Here is a 22644-nt window from a genome sequence, read left to right on the forward strand (position 1 = left end):
ACAGAGTGGGACAAGAGGAGAGAAGCACAGACAAACATCCCAGTGACATACCTATTTCAATCCCATCGATGGTGACGTGGATGGTATAGAGGCCAACGGCTCCTGGAGTCCAGTTGGCACTGTAGGTTCCATCAGTGTTGGCACGAATCAGCATGTTCTCACTGGGCCTAAGTGGGATGCAAACAATGAGTAGATTGTACCTCCATTTACAATGTGCTCGTTTCTGCTTCGACTCACTTACCTCTTTGGGGTAGGGGAAGCAAAGCGTAGCTCTTCGAATGAGTAGTTTTCATACACCTAAAGATAAAGAGCATGAGTATTAAAGCTACAAACCCGTCTATTGCAATGTCATAATTATACCAAAAAAAATGTTACTATAATGCAAGGTCTTTGAGACAACGATTTTTTTCCAGGATGAACAATTTTGTTTCATAATATTCAGTTATGTTAAACTCTGTCATTGTTACCTGCCTATTATTTTGTGATTCAACTATCACTGTTTTGTTTGCTCGTGGCTGACAATGTTGCATTTTTGTTATTATTAGTTTTATTATCACTATTATTATGATGATTATCATCAATATTATTACTGAAGTAACTGTTGGCTCTGTTAAAAATCATTTAAATGGTTTTTAAAAAAAAATACTTTTGGGCCACCAAAAATTAACTTTGGCCACTAAATTTTGGGGGCTTTTCAGCCTGTGGGGATAGTGCTTACAAAAAAAATCAACAATAATCATTCAAATGAACCAATTACAGCTGTATTATTTCTGTATTCATGTGTACGTATATGCATCTCTAAACTAAAATCTAAACAAGTTGACATGATGATGACCAAACAGCTCCCCCTTGTGGAAAATCTCCAACCAGTTGAATGTACTAGAAATCAGTGAGATTGTGAACTGACCTTCATCATGGTGATAGCAATGTATCGAGCTTCTTTCACTATCATGGGTTCGTATGTGGCTTCCAGCTTGGGCATGGGCAGACCTCCAAAGGTTAGGTCAGGACCAGAAGATGAGGGGGAGGAGCTCCCAGGCAGCCGCTGCAGTTTCTTCACGTTCTCAGTCTGCAGTGACTTCTTTTGGGAAACAGGTACTGCTTTTACCTCCACCTGGTTATATTGCAGACAAAGACAAGTGTAAACAACAATTTAAATACCTGGACAGTGCAGAAAATAAATGATACTTTCAATTCTGCTCTGAATCCTGACCTTCATATTAGGAACATGCACCACATCTCCGTACTGGTCTTTGGTCTGTACGACCACCGTAGCTGGCCATCCACAGCGGATATCATCTTTGTTGAGGATCAGAGATGTCTTCTGAGGGTCTGCATAAGAGTCTGGTTGCAGCCACCTAAACAGAGACGTCATGATTGCAATGATACAATAATCTAAACTTGAGGGTACTTTTCCTGTTACTGCCCATGTTCTATGACACAAGCGAGATGTTTTCACCGCGGGGATACCTCTCTTCTAAAGCTCCATTCACACATTCATTGCATACCTGAGCTTATATGGACCTCAACCTCCTGCAGTTCTCTAAGACAAAGTCTGTGTCATGTCCAGTTGTACGAAGACCCACAAAAGTACATTGCCTGATTCTGGACACAAAACTGTACCTTGCCAATCGTCCTCCACTTGAGTTCTGTACACATGTGATGAAGTCCTCCAAGAACGAGTGCTCATTGGTTTGCAAGTGCAAAGGTAGATTCCCCTCCAGGGCCTCCAGGATGATTGGGGGGTGAGATAAGGCCAGACCCTTCCCCAGGATCCCTGCATGGGCTTTGCACACCTAAGTTCAGACGAAGACAACAAGAATGAAGGAGGGAAGAGTGCTATGGAGAAAAAAATCTGAGAGAATGCCTCTGAATCTCACCTGGAGAGAAGCTTCCTCAAGAATCTCAAGGTCTTCCTCAAGCTCATTACCTGAAATTTAAAGATCAGAGGAACATTTGTAGACACCAAACAAGACTAATTTGCCCCCTGTGATGTATATCAGCCACAGAAAAATTCCCTGACCATCTTCTTTTCATACCTATAGGGAGGGCCAGGTCTTTCTTCATCAGAGCTGCAGCACACACACTGCCCAGGTAGGCCAATTCTTTCTCCAGTTGGATGATACCCTGAAACATTTTTTTTTTCCAGAGATAAATTGTGGCATTCAACTTTTTTTCCCCCAGCTGTACACACTTTCCAGCTAACATACAGAATTAGCAGCTTAGTCATGAGACCTAGTCATAATTGTGAAATGTAAAAAAATATCAGAGGAAGCCAGTCTGTACCTCATCGGGGCCGGGGTTGAACTCATAACCCACAGCCACACACTTAAAGCCATAGAAGCAGGCCTTCTCGTCTTTCACATAATCCGATGCTGTTTCCAGTGAAAAGAGAACTTCATTTCCTGGAAGTAGAGAGGACAGAACAACACAGCAGCAGGTGAAGAGGGGGGCCTTGATGGGTGGCCAAAGTTCTGTAAATATCAATTGCTGACCAATAATTACTTGCATTAAAAAAATGGCAGCTCTGCCTTTTTTACCTGGCAGTACAAGAACAGTGGTTGGCCAGCCTGTGGAGCCTGAGAACTTCTTGAGCTCAGTCCAGGTGTTGATGGTGTCATGGATCAGAGGTTTGCCCCCCAAGCAAGACAGGTGAAGGATGCGGCTTGGGATGAGCAGCCGTAGGACGTCCTCTGGCTGAGCAGTGCCACACTGTGGATCAAACTCAATGGTGGTCCAGCGCACACAATCTGGAAACGATACCTGAGGACAAGGAGAGCCATAACAAGATTAGTTTCACCTTGAATTATGGTCTTTCTCAGATGCAAGTTATCTGCTAAGCTGTTCACGTACGAGAGGATACTGACCCTGTACTGCGTGACGCCAGCTTGCTTGTAAGGGTGGTCACTCTCAATTACTGAGTAGTGACTTGAAGTGGTACAAGCCGACAGGCCCTGCTCAGGCTGGTTGCCAGTTGTGCTGTCTGTTGACTGGTTGGGATTAAAGGTGGGCGGTGCATACTTTTGGTTGAGGGCAGAGACAGCAGGTAGCAGCTCTTGAACCAGCCCAAAGACCTCAACAGCGGCCTAGACGAGGAGAAGAAGCAGTTCAAACAGTCTTCCCGCAGGAGAAATAATGTAGTAGTCGAAGATAAAGGGTTTTAGCTCCTTTCGTGACTTCTTACCTTTGGTACAGAGGCAGCCACAGGGCCGATGTAGGCCAGGATCAGAGGAAGCAGCATAGAGAACAGACTGGAGGAGCTTAAAAGCTCAGGGATATCATCCACTGGAAACAACAAAGAAAAGAGATAAAGCTAAAGAGCAGCTGGCTTCAAGGCATTTGTAGTACAGGTGTAGGATTGATGCTCACCATCAACAGCAAATGCCCTGTGAAGCAGATCCTTTGCGGCTCTGACCACGGCGCTGACCACAGAAAGAGCTCGGCTACAGTTCTTGTCCTCCTCATTGGCTTTGCTAAGCAGCTGGGACTGCAGATCCCCGTCATACTCACTCCTTCAGCCAGGAGACGAAAGTTAGTAATTAAAAAAGTAATTAAATAAAAACATTGCAGCTATCATGTTTAAGAAAGTGGTTGTTCTATGTTTACCTGTAGTAGAGAATCTGTGGAATCTGTCCTCGAGTCTGGTTGGTCCCATTGCTACTCAAGCTGCAAGTGCTGAAGGTGAAGGACACACCATCAGAGCACTGCACTGTGGTCATACCGCCATCCCCGTTAGCCGTTCGACTGCCGTAGTTCCGTAATCGCACAGCATACTTCACCCCTTCCTGCAGAAGGGATGAGGAGAACAAGTTCAGCACTCACATTAGTTGCATTTACTAAAAGCCATTTAAAGTAACCAGAAGTTAGCCCCTAAAAAATGATGTCTCATCACCAAGTCAAATAAATGTAGTATTTTCTTGATATGTACCTTAAGTGGTACTGCCTTGTCTAGGCGAATCTCAGCAATATCACTGGGAGAATCATCAGTGCTGTAGGTGCCCTTCACCAGCTCTAAAGATGTCCACCGGTGAGAATGTGCAGAGTCTCCTGGGTGCTCAGTCTGAGCCTAGGAACAAAAGAGTGAGATGCAAAAAAACCTCCAAGGCAACACCAACGAACATTCCCATCCAAGCTGAAGACGACGGATGATCTCTTACATCATCAGCAAGCACCTCAAGCTCATACTCATGGATCCCCCCTCCTCCGTACACACAGACGCCGACCAGCACGACACCTGGTTTGTCCACTGTCAAACAGATGGCATCCGGTGAGCCATTGCCTGTGTTCCAACTGCGGCCCTGGCTTGTTTTAGTGAAACGGTTAGGAGATGCTTTCACAGCATGAAGAGAGTTGAGCCCATCAACCTAACAAAGAAGAAGACAGAAGAGATGTAATCACCACATCAAACTTATTACATGACATTAACTGACAAACACATTCAAGGGGAGAAATCTTAACATCTACAGAAATTATAAATGCAAATATTATGAAACACTGAATGAATTGTTCCGTTACAGGAGAATAGAAAAAATGTTTGGTTAATTATTATAAACTGCAGTTTATACCAACATTGCTGCAGAGAGACCTGTTCAGTTGCTCAAAGGAGGAAGACTTGTTGCCCTGACAACAGACTTGACAGTATGATCCATGGGTATGCATGGGAATGTACAGGTTACCTCGGAGCCCAGGGCAGAGGCAGTGAGCTCAGAAACGATGGAAGCCAGCAGGCCACAGGTGTTGGAGACGAGGTGTGGAGAGAAAAGCTCCACCTCTTTCCTCAAACTCTTCCTCACTGGCAGAACCACAATCACCAGCATCTTCTCCAGTACCTCCCGGAAACTGGTCATGCCCATCAGGTTCTCCTCCGTCTAGCATTGTACAAAATGGGAGCAATTAAGATAACATTTGATGGAGTTGTATTAGGGTGACAATGGGTTTAAAATGTGCAAAAACTCACATGGCTTAGTTTCTCCATATGGGCCACCAGCAGGGGGAAGCGGTGAGCAAGGGCGGAGTCATTCTCTGTGCTGACTTGTTTGACTAGGGAACGCAACAGCACTTCTCCATCATATGCAATAGGCAGGATGGATGTCAGCTTGACTGAAGTGTTGCACAAAGCTGACATAACCGCCGCCAGCAGACGGCTGCTGGAGGTGCGAAAGTTGGCCTCTGCAATGTCCTGAAAAACGAGGGCAACAATTCATAGTTATTTACTTTTGTGCTAATTTTCTTTTTTCAAATTGTGCTTCATAAATCAATGAAAAACAGAGGAATAATCGACCTGATCCAGGCAATTGAGGAGGTCACAGAGACAGGCCCACTGCAGAGCTGGAGTTGGGTAGAAGGAATGGAAGCAGGCGGTGAAGGTGTTGTGGCACTCCTGTAGCACAGCTTCAAGCAGGGTGAGAGGCTGAGACAAGTAACCCTGGGGGTCGTTGTCCAGCTTGGTCAGACAGTTGTCCATGCCTTCTGACAGGATCTTTTTCAGCAGGCTGCGTGTCTTTCCCACGCACTCGGCCAGCTTGCTCGACTCCTCCACCACAGCTTTGGTGCTGGCTAGAAACCCAGAGACACATCAAAAGTGAGAATTACTCTGACACAAAGACTATTGAAATGTATTCCACTGGTCAATTTTACAATGTTCAGAAACTGAAGACAAGCTGGCAACAACTTTCAAATGTGAAAATCACTGATTGTTACCTTGTTACTATATTTAATGATAATCAGCAGCAGTACTGAATATTAAATTGATTTGTACACATAAAATATTATTAATAAAGTTTTTAAATAAAGCAGATGTGCAGGTTAGGTAAGAGATCCAGCAGGGGTTTGTGTTAGAACTTCACCAATTTACAGTTTTAAAGCAAATAAAAAGGGGAAAAGGAAAAAAAAAATAGTAAAAATCTTTTTTAACAGCAAAACATAAGAAAAAGCAGCAAACCCACAATTTATAGGGTGTTAAGAAATGTAGCCATTTCTGTTGTTGCTGTTTCCCTCTTCCCAGACTATGAGCCTTTATATTTCCCAAGATAAAGTGACAATGATGTGCTCCTACCAGCGATGGGGAAGATCTCACAGATGTAGACCCGCAGCAAGCGGAGGCAGCATGTCCCAACAAAGCGCAGTCTCTCCAGATCCAACAGGGTGGCGGTGTACTGGAACCCCTTCAGCCCTCGCAGCTCCTCCACCCCCAGTACCAAGGTGGTCCAGCTCCAGTGAAGGATACTCAGCAGGGACTCAAAGCACTCCTAAAGAGACGTACATGAATGTATTGCCACAGAGCATCACTCAGTTAAACTACACTATTCCAAAATGCGGAGGCAGTTACTCACCACTGAGACTGTTCGAGCAAATGAGCGTTTCAGGATATGAACCGGCTCACTGGTTTGCTGTTTCCCTTTAGACGCATTGCCGTCATTTGAAGGAAGCCTGATGTGAAATGATGAAGAAAAACATTTACTTGACAAGGCAACACACAGAAGTCAGCTTCTACCACACAATGTGAGCAATATTTACTTGCCTGTAAAGTAGCTGAGGTATCTGACCCGCGTTAACATCCGTACCGTTGTTTGACTTCTTCGAGCTTTTGAACTGAAATACAACACTATTGGAAAACAAAAGCCAGTTTAGTTCATATGTCACACAGCAAACATTTCAAAACTGATGAATTGACATACCCATCATCAGTGGTGATGGTGGCCTGTCCATGAGAGCCACAGTCACTGCTGGGACCAGACACTCTGGCCCAGGCCACATACCACCAGCCCAACTGCAGCAGAACAGGCTCATCAAACATCATGGCATATTTCTCCCTGAAAGAAAATGTTAAGGTTTTAAATGACAATATTAACAGTCCTTGAAAAGACAAACAAGGTCATAATATTATTTACAACCAACAAAGCAATGCAGCTTCGTAAAAAGACGTGGAGATCAAATTCATTACGTGTAACCATTCTTTTCATGAGTAGCTGCGAGAACAGATGGAGAAGATCAAGTGTACCTGGCAGCACAGTCGTAGGCCAGTACATCTGTCTCAGCCAGCAGATCGCCATCCGTCTCATGGTCTCCACCATCAGGCCCCAGCTCAAAAAGCTGTTGAACAAGTTAAATAACTTTGACAGTGCCAGAATCCTGTTTATCAACCCACAGAGTAGAACACATTCAGATTAAAATTCAAATATAGCAATCGAATGCTGATTCAAAAGTGCATTTTAACATGAGTGAATCCCGCTCTTCTCACCTTGCTTTTCCCGCAGTTATTTTGTCGCTTCTAATGATAATAAATGAAGTTTTGTGAAACTCAATGATTATGCTAACACGAGTGTTATTATCAGAAAATGAGGAGGCAGCAACTTGGCGTTTTGCTATTCCAGAAGCGCACGCATATCAACTAAGGACAAGCGAGTGCTTCTGAAATGACGACGCAGACCTCCTCGTGTGCAAGATGAAGGCCCACAAACACATCAAGTGCGGGAGTAACAGGAATCCACCGAGGTAATCACAGGTGAAGCATGGCAGGGAGTAGGTGGCGGCGAATGTAAAAATGGCAAAATAGTTCAGCTTTTGTACGTGTATACAATGTTTAGCAGCAGCTGAAACCAAAGACTACATATCAGTCATGGTGCAAACCAACATTTGAGCAATGTTGGAGAAAAAAAAGCTCAAAATCAATAACTAACAAAAAGGCAAAGTAATCTGATTTCACTGGAGAAATGTCACAAAGCATCAGAGGGACTGTTTACCTTGATCTTAGCAGTATACTCTCCTCGTCCCCCGAAAAGGCCAAGCCCACCCAGCAGGATGTCTGCATCTGCACAAAAGCGAATGGCCTCCACAGAGTGAGCCGAGTAGCCCCATCCACCACCGTGACCTGACCAACACACACAAGGGATTAATGAGGCCAGGCAAGCTCCAGACAGCTCTGCTTGTTGATCCATTACCAGGGTTGATATGAGCAAATTGATTGGAGCTGAATATTTATGAATCCGCTTTAAATATTCAGCAGTGTCAAAACATAACAAAAATGAAATGCGTCCCCATTACACATCATATTTACTGTGGAGAGTCCACTTACTCTCAAAGCGGTTGACGACACTGTAGTCCTCCTTAGAGTAGACCTTCATCACTGCCTGGGTCTCCTCTTCTGCACTGGCAACTCCCATCTTCAACTCCTGCATGGCTGCCAACGTGTCCAGGCAGCCTGATACAATTAAAGGATATACATCTCACTGCAATTTCTTTAAAAAGGAGAACGAACGGATTTGTAAACTTAATCTGGTGTCCAAGAAATGAAGAATTTCTGTGCAAGACCACTAAAAATAGGTCAGCAAAATGAAAACGTATATGAGGATCTCTATTTTAAGAGATCTTTAAAGCATTATTCAGAATGATGAATTCCTGCTGATGTAATTACATGAAAAATTTGGGGGCTATGTGGACTAATGTGCAGCTTCACTGCAGCTGATCCACATTTGTGCAGTAACATTATGTACACTTTGTAAGGAGCCATGTGCAAGTCATTACCGAGAATGTGGAGAGCCCCGTGAGAGCGAGTGGTGGTGGCATGTGATCCTGAGGGCAGGGCGAGCTCTGGACTGAGGATGCTACAGCGTGCCTGGAGATCTGTGGCAGAGGGCATCCTGGCGTCAGCGATCACCGAATTGTAGCACCACATCTCTCTTGAGGCTGGAAGGAACCTAAAAGCATACAGGGACATTGATGAGGATAATTTACCAAACAGTTCCATAATTAAAATAAAAAAGCAAAAAATAGTGGTGTTTTACCTAAATAGACTTTAACTAGAATTTCTAAGCAGAAGAACACTGTCACAGTTCTCAAAACAGTTGGAGGAACTACCTTCCCGTGCTTTGGTTTGAGCCAATACAGTACCAGCACCCACCATATTAAAAATCCCCTGAAGACCACAGACTTTAAAAAAGTGTATGGAGCAAGTGTCACATCACCCATTTAATTATTGTCATCCATTTTGAAGCCTCTATTTCAACATTTTAGCTGTTGCCATCTTGACAACCAGAGCTAGCTATAATTGGACATCATGATGGAACTGGAGAAGAGCGAGGGGTGGATATGACTGGGATAGAAATTGCACATCAGGAGCAACTGTGTATCCCTACCTGCCTCTCAAGAGTCAAAAACCTTGATTATGCGTCACTTTCAGCCTTCATATAAGTTTAACAGGTGAGATTTACATAAATTCGCTCTCCTAAGTTAGCATTTTTATCTCAGCAGTGAAGCTGAGTATTTAACAAAAGTGCTACAACGATGTCAACAGGCACTGACTCACTTTTGGAACCAGAAGCAAGTTGAGAAAGTGCAGTTTCTGCCAATTCTGCCTTGGCATCATTTTTAGACCCAGAGGTTGCTGCTTGTGTACAATAACAGCCATGTACACAAATGTTGTTAGCACCGTCCTCAGAAAATGTAACCAAGAATGATAATCTCCATTTTTACCATGAAACTTGCAATATAAAACCGTTGTAAGACACAGACATTACATTTATGCAATAAGTGCCAGATTATATCCATTCAAGAGCAAATACCAGTAATGTTTGAAGGTTGGTAGTTCTACTACTAAATAACTACCTGCATGAATAATGCCTCATTTCTAAACTGGGCATACTGTACTGTACATACTGGCAGCATTGTAAACAATGACGTAAAGAGCCCTTGAACTGACCTCCATATGACATCATAAACAGGGTCCAGACAGAGGCCAAATCCCTGCAGGTCCTCCTGCTCAGAATCGTTGAAGGTCCGGCAGCTTCCATCCATTTTGTTGATGAGCAAGCATTTGAATGGAGGCGGCTCAGACACAGAGGAGGGCACAAGGCCAATGATGTGTTTGCTGGCAAAGATCTCTGAAGTAGCTAACACATGGGAGTTAATTAGAGCTTCATCGATCCGAAGGAATGTCTGGTCTCCGCTGGCACCAATCCATGTAGCCTTTCGTCCATATTTGGCACCAATGTTCGGCATGGGAGATGGCTTAGCATTCCAGTAGGGCATGTCAAGGATGGGCCGGCCCAACTGCCCTTTCTGAAAAATTAGGAGAAATTATTCTAGAACATTTTTGCAGTCACCCAAGATATGTATACAAGAATGGACAAGTTCCATCATCATGTGTAAGACATGGAGTTTTGGATTTTAACGAGAATCTCTCTTTTTATCAACAGTATTTTTCTCACCGAGAAACTGCCAAATGTGAAGACTTGACCATCCATGAGGAGAACAACCGTGTGGTTACTGCCTGCTGTCACCTGAACACTGGGACCTGGAAGAGCCTGGACCAGCGTTGGAGAACCCCTAACAGGTGGAAATATGAGTTATAGGTAATGTGTCTTCTTTGTGTTAGTCTGTATGATTATTACCAAAGCAGTACCTGGAGTTGACATCGCCGTGTCCTAGCTGGCCGTGTTGGCCGTAACCAAATGTGTAGACATCTCCATTCTCCATCAGCACCACTGTGACACAACCCAAGTTTTGTTCTGTCACTTTCGTAACCTTGAGCTAAGCCCCACTCTTGTTAGAAAACATCTCAATATAATCCGCCAAGAAGCAGCCATGAGCCTACCTGAGTGGTGAAAACCGCAGCTGACCTGCACAGCCCGCAACTCACAGTCAAATCTCACAGCCCCTGGGGGGTAGGTGGTTATTTTACTGGCGTCCTTTTCTCCTCGCTCACTGCTACCATCTACAAGGCAAACACACACACGTCAGCACATCTGAGTTGAACAAGGGGAAGAAATGAGGTTGAGCTGCAGCGTCAGACTGTCCAAGAAGATGTCTCAGTCCTGGAAAACTAAGCTGGAGGAAATAAGAGGACTCAAAGTAAAAAAGAAAGAGGGAAAAGCATGCTGAAATAGAAAGGGGGGGGGGTGTAACACCTTTATAGTAAGGCTTTTGGCAACCAGTCCCTTAAAAAGAGCCATCTACCCATGAATTGAACCTTTTTTGTTCATCAATTCATTGGCTTTTCTTTTAAAGAACTGAGATGAAGGACATGTTGGTTACCTTGAGCCTTGTATAAGAGGTCCAAAGTGCTGTGTTGGAGTGGAAACCAGAGACCCATGCATTGCATTAGAATGTAAATACATTTTTGGACGAGGAACCAGCTGATTGAAGTTGCCTGAAAAGCTGAGGCCAGCCAGACGGGATAAAAGGTTTAGGCTGAACCTCAGAGTAAATGAATATTGACCGGTTAATGACCCAAAGATTCATCAGGTAGGGGTTGACAGCGAAGCTCATGGACACAACTCAGAATGTCAGTGAGTACAAGTGAGTGCTCTTAAAAGACATCTGAGGCAACCAAAAACTGCTTTGTAAGTTACAGACAGCAACAACAATAACAACAGCACCCCGTTGCTCTGTTGGAGTCTAATACCATGAACAAGGATGAGCAGGGGAATTATCTCTAATAACCAGGCTTCACAACTGTGCACGAGAAGGTGACACACACACACTGCTGCAAGTGAGAGTTCTTCAAACAATCTCAAAATCCAAACAAACATGAAATAGGAAACCACAGTTCTAGAAGCTAATAAACACAGTGACTAACAAGGTTGGACACATACATCCGTACAGCACAATGATGCCCAGCTTCCCTGTTTTATCTCAGATCCATAATTCTGTATGATAAACAGATTTAGCCTCCTTGCGTTCAATGGAAGAACATGCATTTCTTTTCAGAATGACAGAAAACGACACCTGATAAGCCAGAGGCGAGAGGGTACGTTGTCTGGTTTTTGCCCCCTGGTTGTGTGGAAGATCCACACAGACCACAGCAGAGAAAGAAAGAGCCTGTTAGCTTGTTTTAGCTAGCACACTGTCCGCAGTTTCTGTAAAATCCACAGCAACAGCTCAAGATTTTCAATATAATCAAGATAAATAATGGCCAAAATAAAAGTTTAAATGTAAAAATCCAATAGGCGTTAATGGACTTGTTTGACTCGTAAAATTTTCCAAGAACTATGGGAAAATTCGCTGTAATTTAACACAGATTTGGGCTATACACTGGAAAAATAGAGTGATAAAAAAATCTAATTTTTTTATCTCACCAACTGCTTGATTTTTGAGGGTGAGGTTGAAAGGGAGAAGTTGCTCGCAGCTTCAGGAAATAAAACAAATTTTTGATTTTAACAAAAAAAAAAAACAGAAACTTCTATCCGTTTTTCTGGTAGGAAATTTCCCAAGAGGTAGTTTGCATGAACAATATATATAAAGAACCGTGATTTCTAACACACGCTATTAAAAAGCACAGCATAGTTAGAAAAGTAGTGCAAGTTACATGATCGTGTAGATATTATTGAATTGGTTTTCTATAAAACTCCAAAATGCTGTGTTTTTTGTTTGCAAATGGACATTTCAATAATACATTTTGAAATATATTGTTCAGACAAGTGATTCTTTCACTCAAAGTTCATAGTCAACGAGTGAGTTATAAAGTGATTCTCATCTATAAAAATACAGACTTCAAATCGAACAACTTCTCTTCCCTCTCTCTGTGTCATGCTCGTGAACTTGTCCTTCCTCAAAGTTCGCTCTAGCCATGGATTGTCATGTTGACTGCTTGTTAAGCCATTTAACAAATCAGCTGTTAGGGGAGTGATGGTAAATCCAGTTCAACAAGGCAATGTATGTCTGTGTAGGTCTAAACAGCAGAAGTGGGCAGAGCAGGCAGGCTAGTCCAGGGTTACAACTGCTAAACCAGAGAAAGGATTATATACAAAGCTTTATTGTACCTCTCAGTCCTTTCTAATGTTGAAAAAGTTAGAAGAAACAAAAAAGGGAACCACTTTTCTGGAGAGACTTGTCTTAAACCTGGTCAAAAGGCTTCATATCTCAGGTGTGAGTCAAATTGCCATCAGGCTACAGTGTTTGTTACCATGAGACCTGATGAAGACACAAGAGTCCCGCCTTCACAGAGTGAGAGAGGAGGTGGACGGGACAGCCAGATTGGGAGATGAGTCAAAAGGGGTGTCTCTGCACCCGTTGAGTTAGTGAAAACCATAGTACCTTTGTGCTTGTCCCGTTTATGCCTTAGTGCCTGAAGGGGTCTTATTCTGGCTAGGGCCTGCTCACGCTGGTTCATAAAAATGGGACCGGGAAAAACAAGGGGGCCTGGGGGAGAAAGAAACTTTCACATGCATGCACAATGCTCACAAATGGGAAAGAACACAGGATAATACAGCACCACAACAATACACACTCACTGAGAAATTATAAAGACAGAAGCATGGGAGAAGTCACCAAGGCACAACACCCAAGCTCACACAGCACCTCAGTGTTACTGATGAGCCCCACACTCCACATCTCCCCTGGGCCTAAAATATAATCTTGAGAGCCACAAAGGAAAAGCTCTTCTCACTCGGTCAATTCCTACCTCGTCCCTCCTCCAGCCTGTGTCGGCGATTGATCCTCTGTCGTTTCTCCTCCTGACGGATCTGAATGTGCTCCTCAATGTTCACTCCTGGAGGGGGAGGGACAGGCACAGCTGATAACACAAAAGGCCCCAGGTACAGGCAGGCCAGACAGGATGCAGCAGCAGGACGAGGGAAAGATGGAGCAGAGCAGAACAAAACAAGACACACATCAATGAGGGATGGGGAGATGTGATGGAGAAGCAATGACTCGCATGACACGAGAGCAAAATAAAGGATGAGCTGAAACACTACAGTCAAGCAAATGCAACAGACAGTGTGACATGTGAGCGTAGGCAGCGCGCTGGCAGAGCTCAGAACAATTCAACTGTATATCATATTTTATCATATCCAAATAGATGCATGAGATTTTAATTACTTGTTTGTATTTAGGAGCAAAATGTAATCTGATACAAGTGAAGATACAGGCAACATGGACATGTCTGAATGACAGGACAAAATGGGGGGTGGGGGTGGGGGGTTTGGGGGGGGGGGTGAAGATACCTAGCAGCAGGTCCAGTGGAATCATCTCCTTCACAGCATCAAAGATGCCTCTCTGTCTGGCCTCCTGACCATCCAGTTCCCGGGCACAAGCCTTGCAGCAGCCACACGCTGAGCAGCCGGACTCCCCAGAGCCACAGCCACAGACACTAGTGGATAGAGACAATTACAGATCGTGTTGATCTGAGAAGAACCATAAATCGTGCACTGTAGTTTACAGTTTAGACCCACTAGGAGTGGGAACAATGACAAAAGAGGTTTGAGAATGTCACAGAATGTGTGGGATTATGATACGACCATTGCAGACGAGGAATTGGATTCAGACATCATTTTCATTAAGGTTGGTGTGTGTCACAGTTTTATTGATGCTACCTTTATCAGATTGTCTTCTCACTCAATGAAACAGTTTCATATTTGCTGCTATAACTTGCTAGTCGCTAAATAAACAACTCATACAGCCACTGTAGTAGCTTTTGTGCTGAATTATATTGTAAAGATCATTAAAAAACCTTGGTTTTTTTCAAATGTTCTGTACAGATAAACTTGACCTGGGCCTACTGTGGAAAACTCTATCATGAGGTGGCTACTGTGACACGTGGTCAAAATCATCCCACTGAAAATACTCTGGAGCATGTTGACTCCTGCTGTAACAGTAGGGCTAGAACAGCCATACTTCTGCAGCACCAACTGAATTGCTTTATAAGTAGAGTAATGAGTAGAGTAACAGAGTAATACCGTTCAGTAAGCTGGTCTATATTTTCATGTCCTGAAACAGTTTTCAGAGAATGAAAAAGAGTTGAAAACTAAAACCGTAGACTTCTATTTTAATGTGTAGGGTAATTTTTTTATTTATTCATTTTGATTTTAATGGTATCAAATGATAGAGTCCCGTGGTAACTCCTCTGGTGTCTAAATCAAGGTAGCAGTATCAAAAACCTTTGAATGATATCCAGCTCATGTTCAGTGGTAGTAAGATGCACCGGTCTAGTTCTTTTTGGACATTTTATGGAGAAATGTGACACGTTATACCTTTAAAAGAAAAGCCCCTCTGATGATGAAATTCTGTGGTACTATATTATCAATAAGCTGAACAAAACTGTAATGTGTCCTGAGCCCTTTCCATGGTGTGTGTTCTTACCCCCCTGGTACTCTGTCTGGCCGTCCACTGCTGACACAGCTGGCACCATAGCCGGTGCAGTCTCCACACACCGTGCACACCATGCACTGGTCAAGCTTCCATTTGTGCATGCCCGGCTGACACATCATGCTCTTCTCTTCCTTCTCCTCCAGCTCATCCTCCAGGTCTTCATCCATGGCTGTGGCCATGCTCTCCACACCAAACGCTGCAACAAGAGAATGTATTTACAACAAAGCCCATGAAGATTCAAGACACAGTGTAATGTTGCGTGTGTGTGTTTCTTTCTCTGCTTTTGTGTGTTCCCCCACCTTTCCCTGCCTGGCTCATCGCTCCAGTGTCTCTGCCACACTGGCCCTTATTATTGACTCCAAAAGTCCACACTTCTCCATTCTTGGTCAAAACACACGTGTGAGCTTTTCCCATTGCAACCTGAGTTACAAAGTGCCCTTTCAGGTCTGTCACCTGACCTGTGGGATGAGGACAAAAAAATGAATCATATTCTTAAAGGAGTATTTTTATCTTTCTTCACGAAAACAATCACTGAAATTTAATGAATTTTCACAGGAAAAAGGATGAACTTTGGAACTTACAAGTGCTGTCACTGTAAATGGCGTCTTTTCCAAACATGTAGAGCTCCCCATCCTTAGTGACAATGCTGCTGCTGCCATTGTTGCATGCTGTGTACACGGCTGTCTTGGTCTCTAATTTGATCATCTTCTTAGGCTTGTAAGGTTTGGGCTGTCTGCGGCTTTTAGCTGCAGGGAAAAAGACATGAGAGCTTTAGCACTCAGCCACCTTTTCTTTTGTCAGAATCTTTTTAGTGGCATATATGAATATTTCTGTTGGTTTCAATTTCGCCTTACTGGACTCTCCGTCCTCTCCTTTGCTGGCGGAACCTGTGAAGAACACGCTACCATCTTCAGCTACTAGTAGCGCGTGAGAGCCGTCATGGCCAACTGAGAACTGAAGGATCTTGGGGGACTTCGTGATGGGCAATTCCACCCACTTGCCTGCGGACGGGCCTCCTTGCTTTATACCCAAGCTTTGATACTTTCCTGTGTAGTAGATCTGACATAGAAAGAAAAAGGAAAGCCATGGTAAATCAACATAAAAGATCAGGAATGGGGACGAAATATCATCCTCCCACTATACAGGAGTGAAGACGGCATGGTGTCGCATGAGCTGGGATTATATTTTTCACCATGTATTTTTTTTGTCCTGAGCCTCTCTGGTGTTTTTCTTGAAGTGCTGCTATATATCCAATGGGTTTGTTGTTCATCTTATTACTACAATAGGCTGTTTGTACAGAGGCTCCTGCTGCCGTAGGTGAAATAATTTGTTTTGGACTTTACATAATCCACTTCATGATGGAACTTTATAAATGTCTTGAATGTGAACAGTAGCTTATAAAACTTTGACTTTTGTCATTAATATCATATGCCTGGCCCAGCTGATGAGTGAACTTTACACCAGGATACAGGTTAGCTGCTGCTACTTTATCCCATCCAGCTGGTCTAGGTTAGCGTAATCTGTAGATAAGGTGTGCTGAAAGATTAGGCCTCTACACAGTGACAGAAATAATCAAGTAGCCACTGCTTTCTAATGCTATCTAGGAAAGATCCACACACTCTGCAGATACACACACACACAGCCACACCCTCCACACACCCAAACCAAATACATAGCTTACATTCCCATTTTACAGAGACAGTTTGACGAAAAAAATGTCAAATACAATGCACAATGCGGTGACGCTGTAAGCCTTGCAGGGTGAATCACTGCCAGCTAATTCATCTACATCGGAATGACATATGACAAGTACAAATCAAACATGATGAATGATACAAAGTCAATATAGCATGACTGTATACGCTGGTAGTGGATCACAGGATAATGTGACAGTGCCTAACTACACACAGATGTAATCTCCTAAAGGGACATTACACAGTGGGCTTTGTGTGATTTTTGTGTGACTTAGATGGGACAAACTGTCCAAAATTTGAGCTTTTTACTGAGTGACATAGTTCCTATTGTGTGGCCTCATACAACAGCTCATAAGGAAAACACCAGACAAGACATATGCTTTCTCACCTTTCCAGAGGCAGTTTTCATCAGAGCAAACTCCCTGCCTGCTCCAAGCAATGCTGCCTCTTCATCAAAGCCAGTGCCTGAAACATAAACGTTCTATTTTAGAGTCTGAAACACACAAACAAGAAGTGGTGAGAAAGACCTATTATCTGTGAACTTACTGTGACTTATCTACAACCTTGCAGTAAGGAGACAAGCTGTATATGTCTCATAGATGGATTTTGAAATACTCACTGATGATGTGTAGATCCTTCTCGAGGTCAAAGAGAGAGATTCCGCAGGCGTGCAGACATTTCCTTGCCAGCTTCAGCTGCAGTTCCTGCTGCAGGGCCGGGTCTGAGCTCATAGTATAGATCCGCACCACAAAACCATCCTGCGGGAGTCAGGACCGACGGAGGGAATGAGGTTCAGTTCCATAACAAAATATCGGCAATAAAACACAGCATTTAGTACTAAACCCATCCTGGCTTTACCTGATGACAATCAAAATTAATTATGCTAACCAAGGAACAATGAAACATTATGAGAAAGGAGATTGTTCCCTTAAGATGAGAACATAGATACCACTTTGTTGTCTGTATGTACAATTCAGTGTATCATTTCAGCACACACCTTTAAAAGACTATCCTGGGCTTGGTAGCTAGGTGTACAAATGCTTGCTGGGTGTTCTCTAATACAGTCAACAGAGGTTGCAAAGTTTGTGACTGTTGTTTCCTTGTTGGTTTATTCCCATATGAATAATTGGAGGGGGTTGATATAGGCCATTAGCATATTGCTAACGCTGCAGACTCTACATCTCCCTCAAACACATTTAAGGTGATACAGAGAAGTTATTACCAGTAGCTTCCTCATCCTACACATTTCTAATACCAAGCAAAAGCATAGTCAAGAACAATATACAAAATTCAGATCCAAGTTAAGGCCTAAAATTCTGATGATCAAATTCAAGATTTTTAAAGACCCTGTAGGACCCCTGAATAAATGACTTTGGGACACACACTAGTCATGGTACTTTCCACATGCACATCTACACATTCAAAACTTAAACAAGAAAGAGATGAATACAAGCTGCATGTCAGATTAACGGATAGATTATAACCTTGTGTTGGGATAAAACTATCAAGGATGTTTATGTCAATCTGTTGCCGGTGGGGTTTTGGCTGAATGCAGAGAGCACACCCCATGCTGTCACAAATGCAACTAAGTCACACTAGGGAATCTGACTGAAAGGTATAATCTAGAGGAAGCTACGGCAGAAAGAGAGGAAGACAGCAGGGGAATTTAAAAAAAAAAAAGAAATGAAGCGTAGCATGGGGCTGCTCTGGTTCCCACTGTGTGGTAATGCTTTAATTACTGCAGAACAGAGCACACGTCCCTCTCTCGTATTGTTAGACGAAGTCCATTTTATTCTGTCCAATACAGGACAGTTCTCCCTACATGTTAGCCCCTTCCTCTGAGAAGTCTTTTTACTTTGTGTTTTACCTATAGCATCTTCTTCCCAGCAAGGGTGTGTGTGTGTGTGTGTGTGTGTGTGTGTGTGTGTGTCTTGAGGTTTTCCTGTGTGGTGATGACAGCCTGCAAGCTAGAGGAACACAGCCATACCCAGCCCACTTGATCTGGCAAGAAACGACTATCAGGAAGGAAAACTAGCGGCAAGAGGAGATATAAGCTTTTCACAATGTCCCCTCCCCCCACTCACGTTAAGCACTGCTTATGCAGATAACTACCAGTGAGCTTAAGCTCTTGGGAGAAAAACTCACATGTAATGCCACTCCCTTCATTGACAGACACAACCCAAATCATTTTTAAAAAGTTTTGTCAGTTGCATGTCAGATAAGGGTAAGAGAAAGTTTCGTATTGGTGTTTATCAACAAGTGATGACCAGGAAGGGGACCACCAGAACCCTCTGTGAGATAGTCCAGGGCAACCAAGTGCTCAAAATCCCTGTCAATAGCCCTGGCAGTCTCCCTGTCAATCATGCTCCTAACCTGCCCCCATCACTGAGACACGCCCCCTTCTTAGTCACCTGCTCCTGATGACATTATTAACTGCAGTGTGCTCCCTCAGTTTGTAGCTGCTCTCACCAAACTGAGTGAATCTGCTATGTTTTCTGATCATAAACCAGCAATCACACTCAGCAATAAAAAGGGCAAATTGGCATTCATCAACTAGTTTACTGGATTTTGGATTTTGGATCTGGACCTGAATTATTTGTGTTTTTATGGACACACCATTCTGGTAGCACAATGCCTACACCAGCCCTAATTACCCAAAACTTTTACACCAAGCAAGTGCCAAAATTTGGAATTTGAATAAGAGTTATTTTCTGCCATCAATTACGCAAGTCAAGGAACTCTTTGGCACACTGGGGACTCCCTCCTAGGATGATGGGGATGTGTGGGTTGGTGTGAGGCCTGTTTAGGTAATAAAGAGGAACAAAAACACTTACATCTTTGCAGGCTGCTATCTGGTTGATGTACTCTCCGTCTGTGAAGAGTATGTTCTGTCCGTCCGAGTGTTGACCTACAAGGACAGGCAATGGGACCGTGAATATTCACTTCTTATTGCAGTATTGAGGACTTTACTCCCATGAGGCATTTATAAAAAGGGCACCTGGCATGGTGACGGTCCCTTCATGCTCCAGCGTTTCAGGGTTGATCTTGACGGCTGACATACTGAGGTTACTTGTGTCCCGATACAACAAGTAGCCCTGAGGAGACAAGACAAACACTGCTGCTGATCTACAGTCACAGAGGTATATCCTTCAGCCCTTTGTCCACTAAAGTGTTGTTTTCCAGCTGAAAGCACACAGCCGGGAGGGTCTGAGAGTGCTTTGGAGGTGCAGTGTTTGGTTATGTGTTTGTGTTGGTCGTCCTTGCTCTGTGGGAAATAAACACTGAACTAAGAGGGAGAGAAGACAGACCTGCTGGTGTGTGCGAGATTTTTTTTTTGGCGAGTACAATCATCGGGTTGGAGCACTACGCCCGTGCTCATACATGTAGGATGTGATGGTTCATTTTTGAGGCATTTGCCCCGTCACTCCTCAACTGTGACAACTTTGGAAAAAGTGACAGTGACAACAGCTCCTTTTACCCCAAGTTATACATTCTTCTGTTCGCCACCAGAAAATAGCACCGCAGAAAATATTCAGTGCCTTGTCAAGCTGATGCCGTTTGTGTCATCGTGTAAAAACATAGCGCTCCCATTGGAATCAATTAAACCGATAAACCTGCCGGAGGAAGAAACTACTTTTGGACAGGAGTCCTTCACATTCACAGCACTACCAATGAGTGCACTGTACTGGAAGGTCATTGTTAATTTTTTGTCACTTTTCAATTCACGCACATAGGAACAGCACTTATGTAGCTATCGAACCAAATCCAAACAAAACCAGCGCAGCACAGAAACAATAACAAACAACAAAACAAACATAATTAATGTCACATGGAGGTGAACTCTTTACCTGAGCGAAGCCCAGCCACGATCTCAGCTTTCGATTCCTTATACGAGACGTGGAGTTGTAAACATGGCCCTGTGAGGTAGTGATCAAGAAAACACACAACGACACACTGATGAGCTTGAAAACAGACATTTTCAAGATAACTGTACATTTTCTCATCTCATCAAAAAACAGAAAGTTTACAGTGAGAAATCATTACCAGTGGAGGTACACTGTTGTCTCACACATCTGCTTTACGTACCCTGACAGTGCCGCTGTATCCAGAACCAACTTTGTACAGTCCATCCTTGCAGAGCAAGTAGAGGAAGGAGCCATCGGTCTGTAGGAGACAACGCTCGTCATCGTCTATGACCACCCCTTTTAGGACCCATTTGCTCATCAGGGCAGCCCGTTTGATGCCGTTCCCAAACCAATCCTGGATTTGAATCTTTCCAACCAGGACAGCTTGGACACTCCTCTGCAGAGCATTCAGAATGGTGGGCACCTGAGGAGATGAAGGAGGACAAGTGTGAAGGAGAAGACACACGAGGCAGCTGGTAGCTAGGGGTTGACCATCACGGGTTTTTCCATTGCTGATGCAGATATTTAGAGATCAGATGGCTGATGGCTAATACATGACGCTTTATGCCTTTCTTTGTCACATCTGATAAAATACAAAGATGGAACAATAACAGATTATACACAAAATGTTGAACACTAACAGCAGTGCAGTGATTCATTTTAAACAAAAGATATAATGTAGGATTTGATGGTTGATGTTGGTGTATTTGTCCCGCTGTGACTGGATGATGGTGTGAAGAGTGACAGTGATGAGTGCAGAGTTTTAACCAAAGCTGAACAGTTTTTTTTTTTTTTTAACTTTCAGTGATCAGGAAAAAAACAAAATCAAGAATCATCACACTAGCGTATTGTAAAACAATCGAAAAGATACAGACTCAGGAAACAACGGTGGAAAAAGACCCTTAGTTTGCCTGAAGAATGGTGTGAAATTGGGCTGCCCACAGACACAACTGCTTCTTAATCTGCCTCATAAACCCTGGCCTCATAAAAAACATCTGATTATCGGTGGACCTCTCCTGGTGAGCTTTAGAATTGTAAACTGGACTGTGGTTATACCTGTATTTTCTCATTCACTCCAAATGCATGTGAACACACCTTATTGTTCACACACACACACACACACACACACACACACACACACACACACACACACACACACACACACTTCCAGTCAGCCTGACTAACACTGTGATGACTCAAAGTCTCGTAGATGCATAAAAGATGAGGAACCAGGAGAAAACCACAGGCTCTTCATCTGTGCCTATAAAATTTGTCTAGTAGACACTTTATATCTTCATGCAGGTGAAGGAGACCAGTGTCTATAGATACCTATTTAATTGTGATAGAGGCTTTAATATAAAGCAGGAGAGAGAGAGAGAGAGAGAGAGAGAGAGAGAGAGAGAGAGAGAGAGTGAGAAAGAGAGAGTCAGAGATGTAGAGTCAGAGAGGAGAGAGAGGAGGAAGGAGATAGAAGCAGCTAATTGGCAGAACAACGCGGGGAGGGTAACATAATCAAACAGGAGACTCAGACAGGCTTGACATTTTCCAAAACTCAATTTGTGCTGTCCAGACATTACCCGGAGACTGTCTGCTGGAGAGAAATGCACCAAGGAGCCGAAGGTTCTGTTATCTGACTCCAGTGATCAGAATAATTACCTGTAATCTGACAGACAACCCTCGAACGGAGGGAGGCAAGGTGTGGAGTTGGCTTTGAAAACTGATCGACTTCGGTCAACTCATTCCAACCTGTTTTACTAAGTTAAATATAAGAATGTGTGCAGGTGATCAGTAAATGGAAACAATGTCTGCTAATCTAACAATGAGGAGACACTCGTGACGAGAAAGCCGAATGAAATCAAATAAGTGCAGGACACGGCTTCGCTCAGACATGACAGGACATTTATAGAAAGAGACAATGCTTTGGTAATATTTGACACCCGGTGCACAAGAGGGGGCAGAAG

At 43.5% G+C, this 22644-nt stretch overlaps 1 protein-coding gene across 16 annotated transcripts in view; it reads right to left on the minus strand.

Moving 5' to 3' along the window:
* Nucleotides 1–22644, minus strand: part of mycbp2 (MYC binding protein 2) — a 60574-nt gene that overhangs the window by 26622 nt on the left and 11308 nt on the right. For 12 of the 16 annotated variants that reach the window (XM_086220297.1, XM_086220296.1, XM_086220295.1 and 9 more), the window contains exons 6-48: nt 20865–21107; nt 20627–20695; nt 19777–19873; nt 19613–19686; nt 17398–17536; nt 17167–17243; nt 15939–16143; nt 15666–15830; nt 15384–15542; nt 15076–15280; nt 13941–14086; nt 13400–13510; nt 13033–13137; nt 10592–10711; nt 10400–10481; nt 10206–10323; nt 9698–10056; nt 8524–8696; nt 8075–8200; nt 7743–7870; nt 7001–7092; nt 6678–6812; nt 6521–6604; nt 6333–6429; nt 6056–6248; nt 5282–5556; nt 4958–5179; nt 4677–4868; nt 4158–4364; nt 3929–4066; nt 3607–3785; nt 3370–3512; nt 3185–3285; nt 2868–3086; nt 2541–2763; nt 2287–2405; nt 2040–2127; nt 1881–1930; nt 1624–1796; nt 1214–1358; nt 908–1114; nt 242–297; nt 52–167 (exon numbers count right to left, since the gene is read on the minus strand). In XM_086220297.1, the coding sequence (XP_086076423.1) occupies nt 52–167; nt 242–297; nt 908–1114; nt 1214–1358; nt 1624–1796; nt 1881–1930; nt 2040–2127; nt 2287–2405; nt 2541–2763; nt 2868–3086; nt 3185–3285; nt 3370–3512; nt 3607–3785; nt 3929–4066; nt 4158–4364; nt 4677–4868; nt 4958–5179; nt 5282–5556; nt 6056–6248; nt 6333–6429; nt 6521–6604; nt 6678–6812; nt 7001–7092; nt 7743–7870; nt 8075–8200; nt 8524–8696; nt 9698–10056; nt 10206–10323; nt 10400–10481; nt 10592–10711; nt 13033–13137; nt 13400–13510; nt 13941–14086; nt 15076–15280; nt 15384–15542; nt 15666–15830; nt 15939–16143; nt 17167–17243; nt 17398–17536; nt 19613–19686; nt 19777–19873; nt 20627–20695; nt 20865–21107 (6355 nt within the window). The remainder of the gene's footprint in view (nt 1–51; nt 168–241; nt 298–907; nt 1115–1213; nt 1359–1623; nt 1797–1880; nt 1931–2039; nt 2128–2286; nt 2406–2540; nt 2764–2867; nt 3087–3184; nt 3286–3369; nt 3513–3606; nt 3786–3928; nt 4067–4157; nt 4365–4676; nt 4869–4957; nt 5180–5281; nt 5557–6055; nt 6249–6332; nt 6430–6520; nt 6605–6677; nt 6813–7000; nt 7093–7742; nt 7871–8074; nt 8201–8523; nt 8697–9697; nt 10057–10205; nt 10324–10399; nt 10482–10591; nt 10712–13032; nt 13138–13399; nt 13511–13940; nt 14087–15075; nt 15281–15383; nt 15543–15665; nt 15831–15938; nt 16144–17166; nt 17244–17397; nt 17537–19612; nt 19687–19776; nt 19874–20626; nt 20696–20864; nt 21108–22644) is intronic. The other 4 variants (XM_086220284.1, XM_086220298.1, XM_086220289.1 and 1 more) reach the window with 3 other exon arrangements.

The sequence above is a fragment of the Aulostomus chinensis genome, chromosome 12, assembly GCF_037954235.1.
Source record: "Aulostomus chinensis isolate RoL2024-O1b breed Wild chromosome 12, RoL_Achi_v1.0, whole genome shotgun sequence".
In the NCBI taxonomy this organism is placed as follows: domain Eukaryota; kingdom Metazoa; phylum Chordata; class Actinopteri; order Syngnathiformes; family Aulostomidae; genus Aulostomus; species Aulostomus chinensis.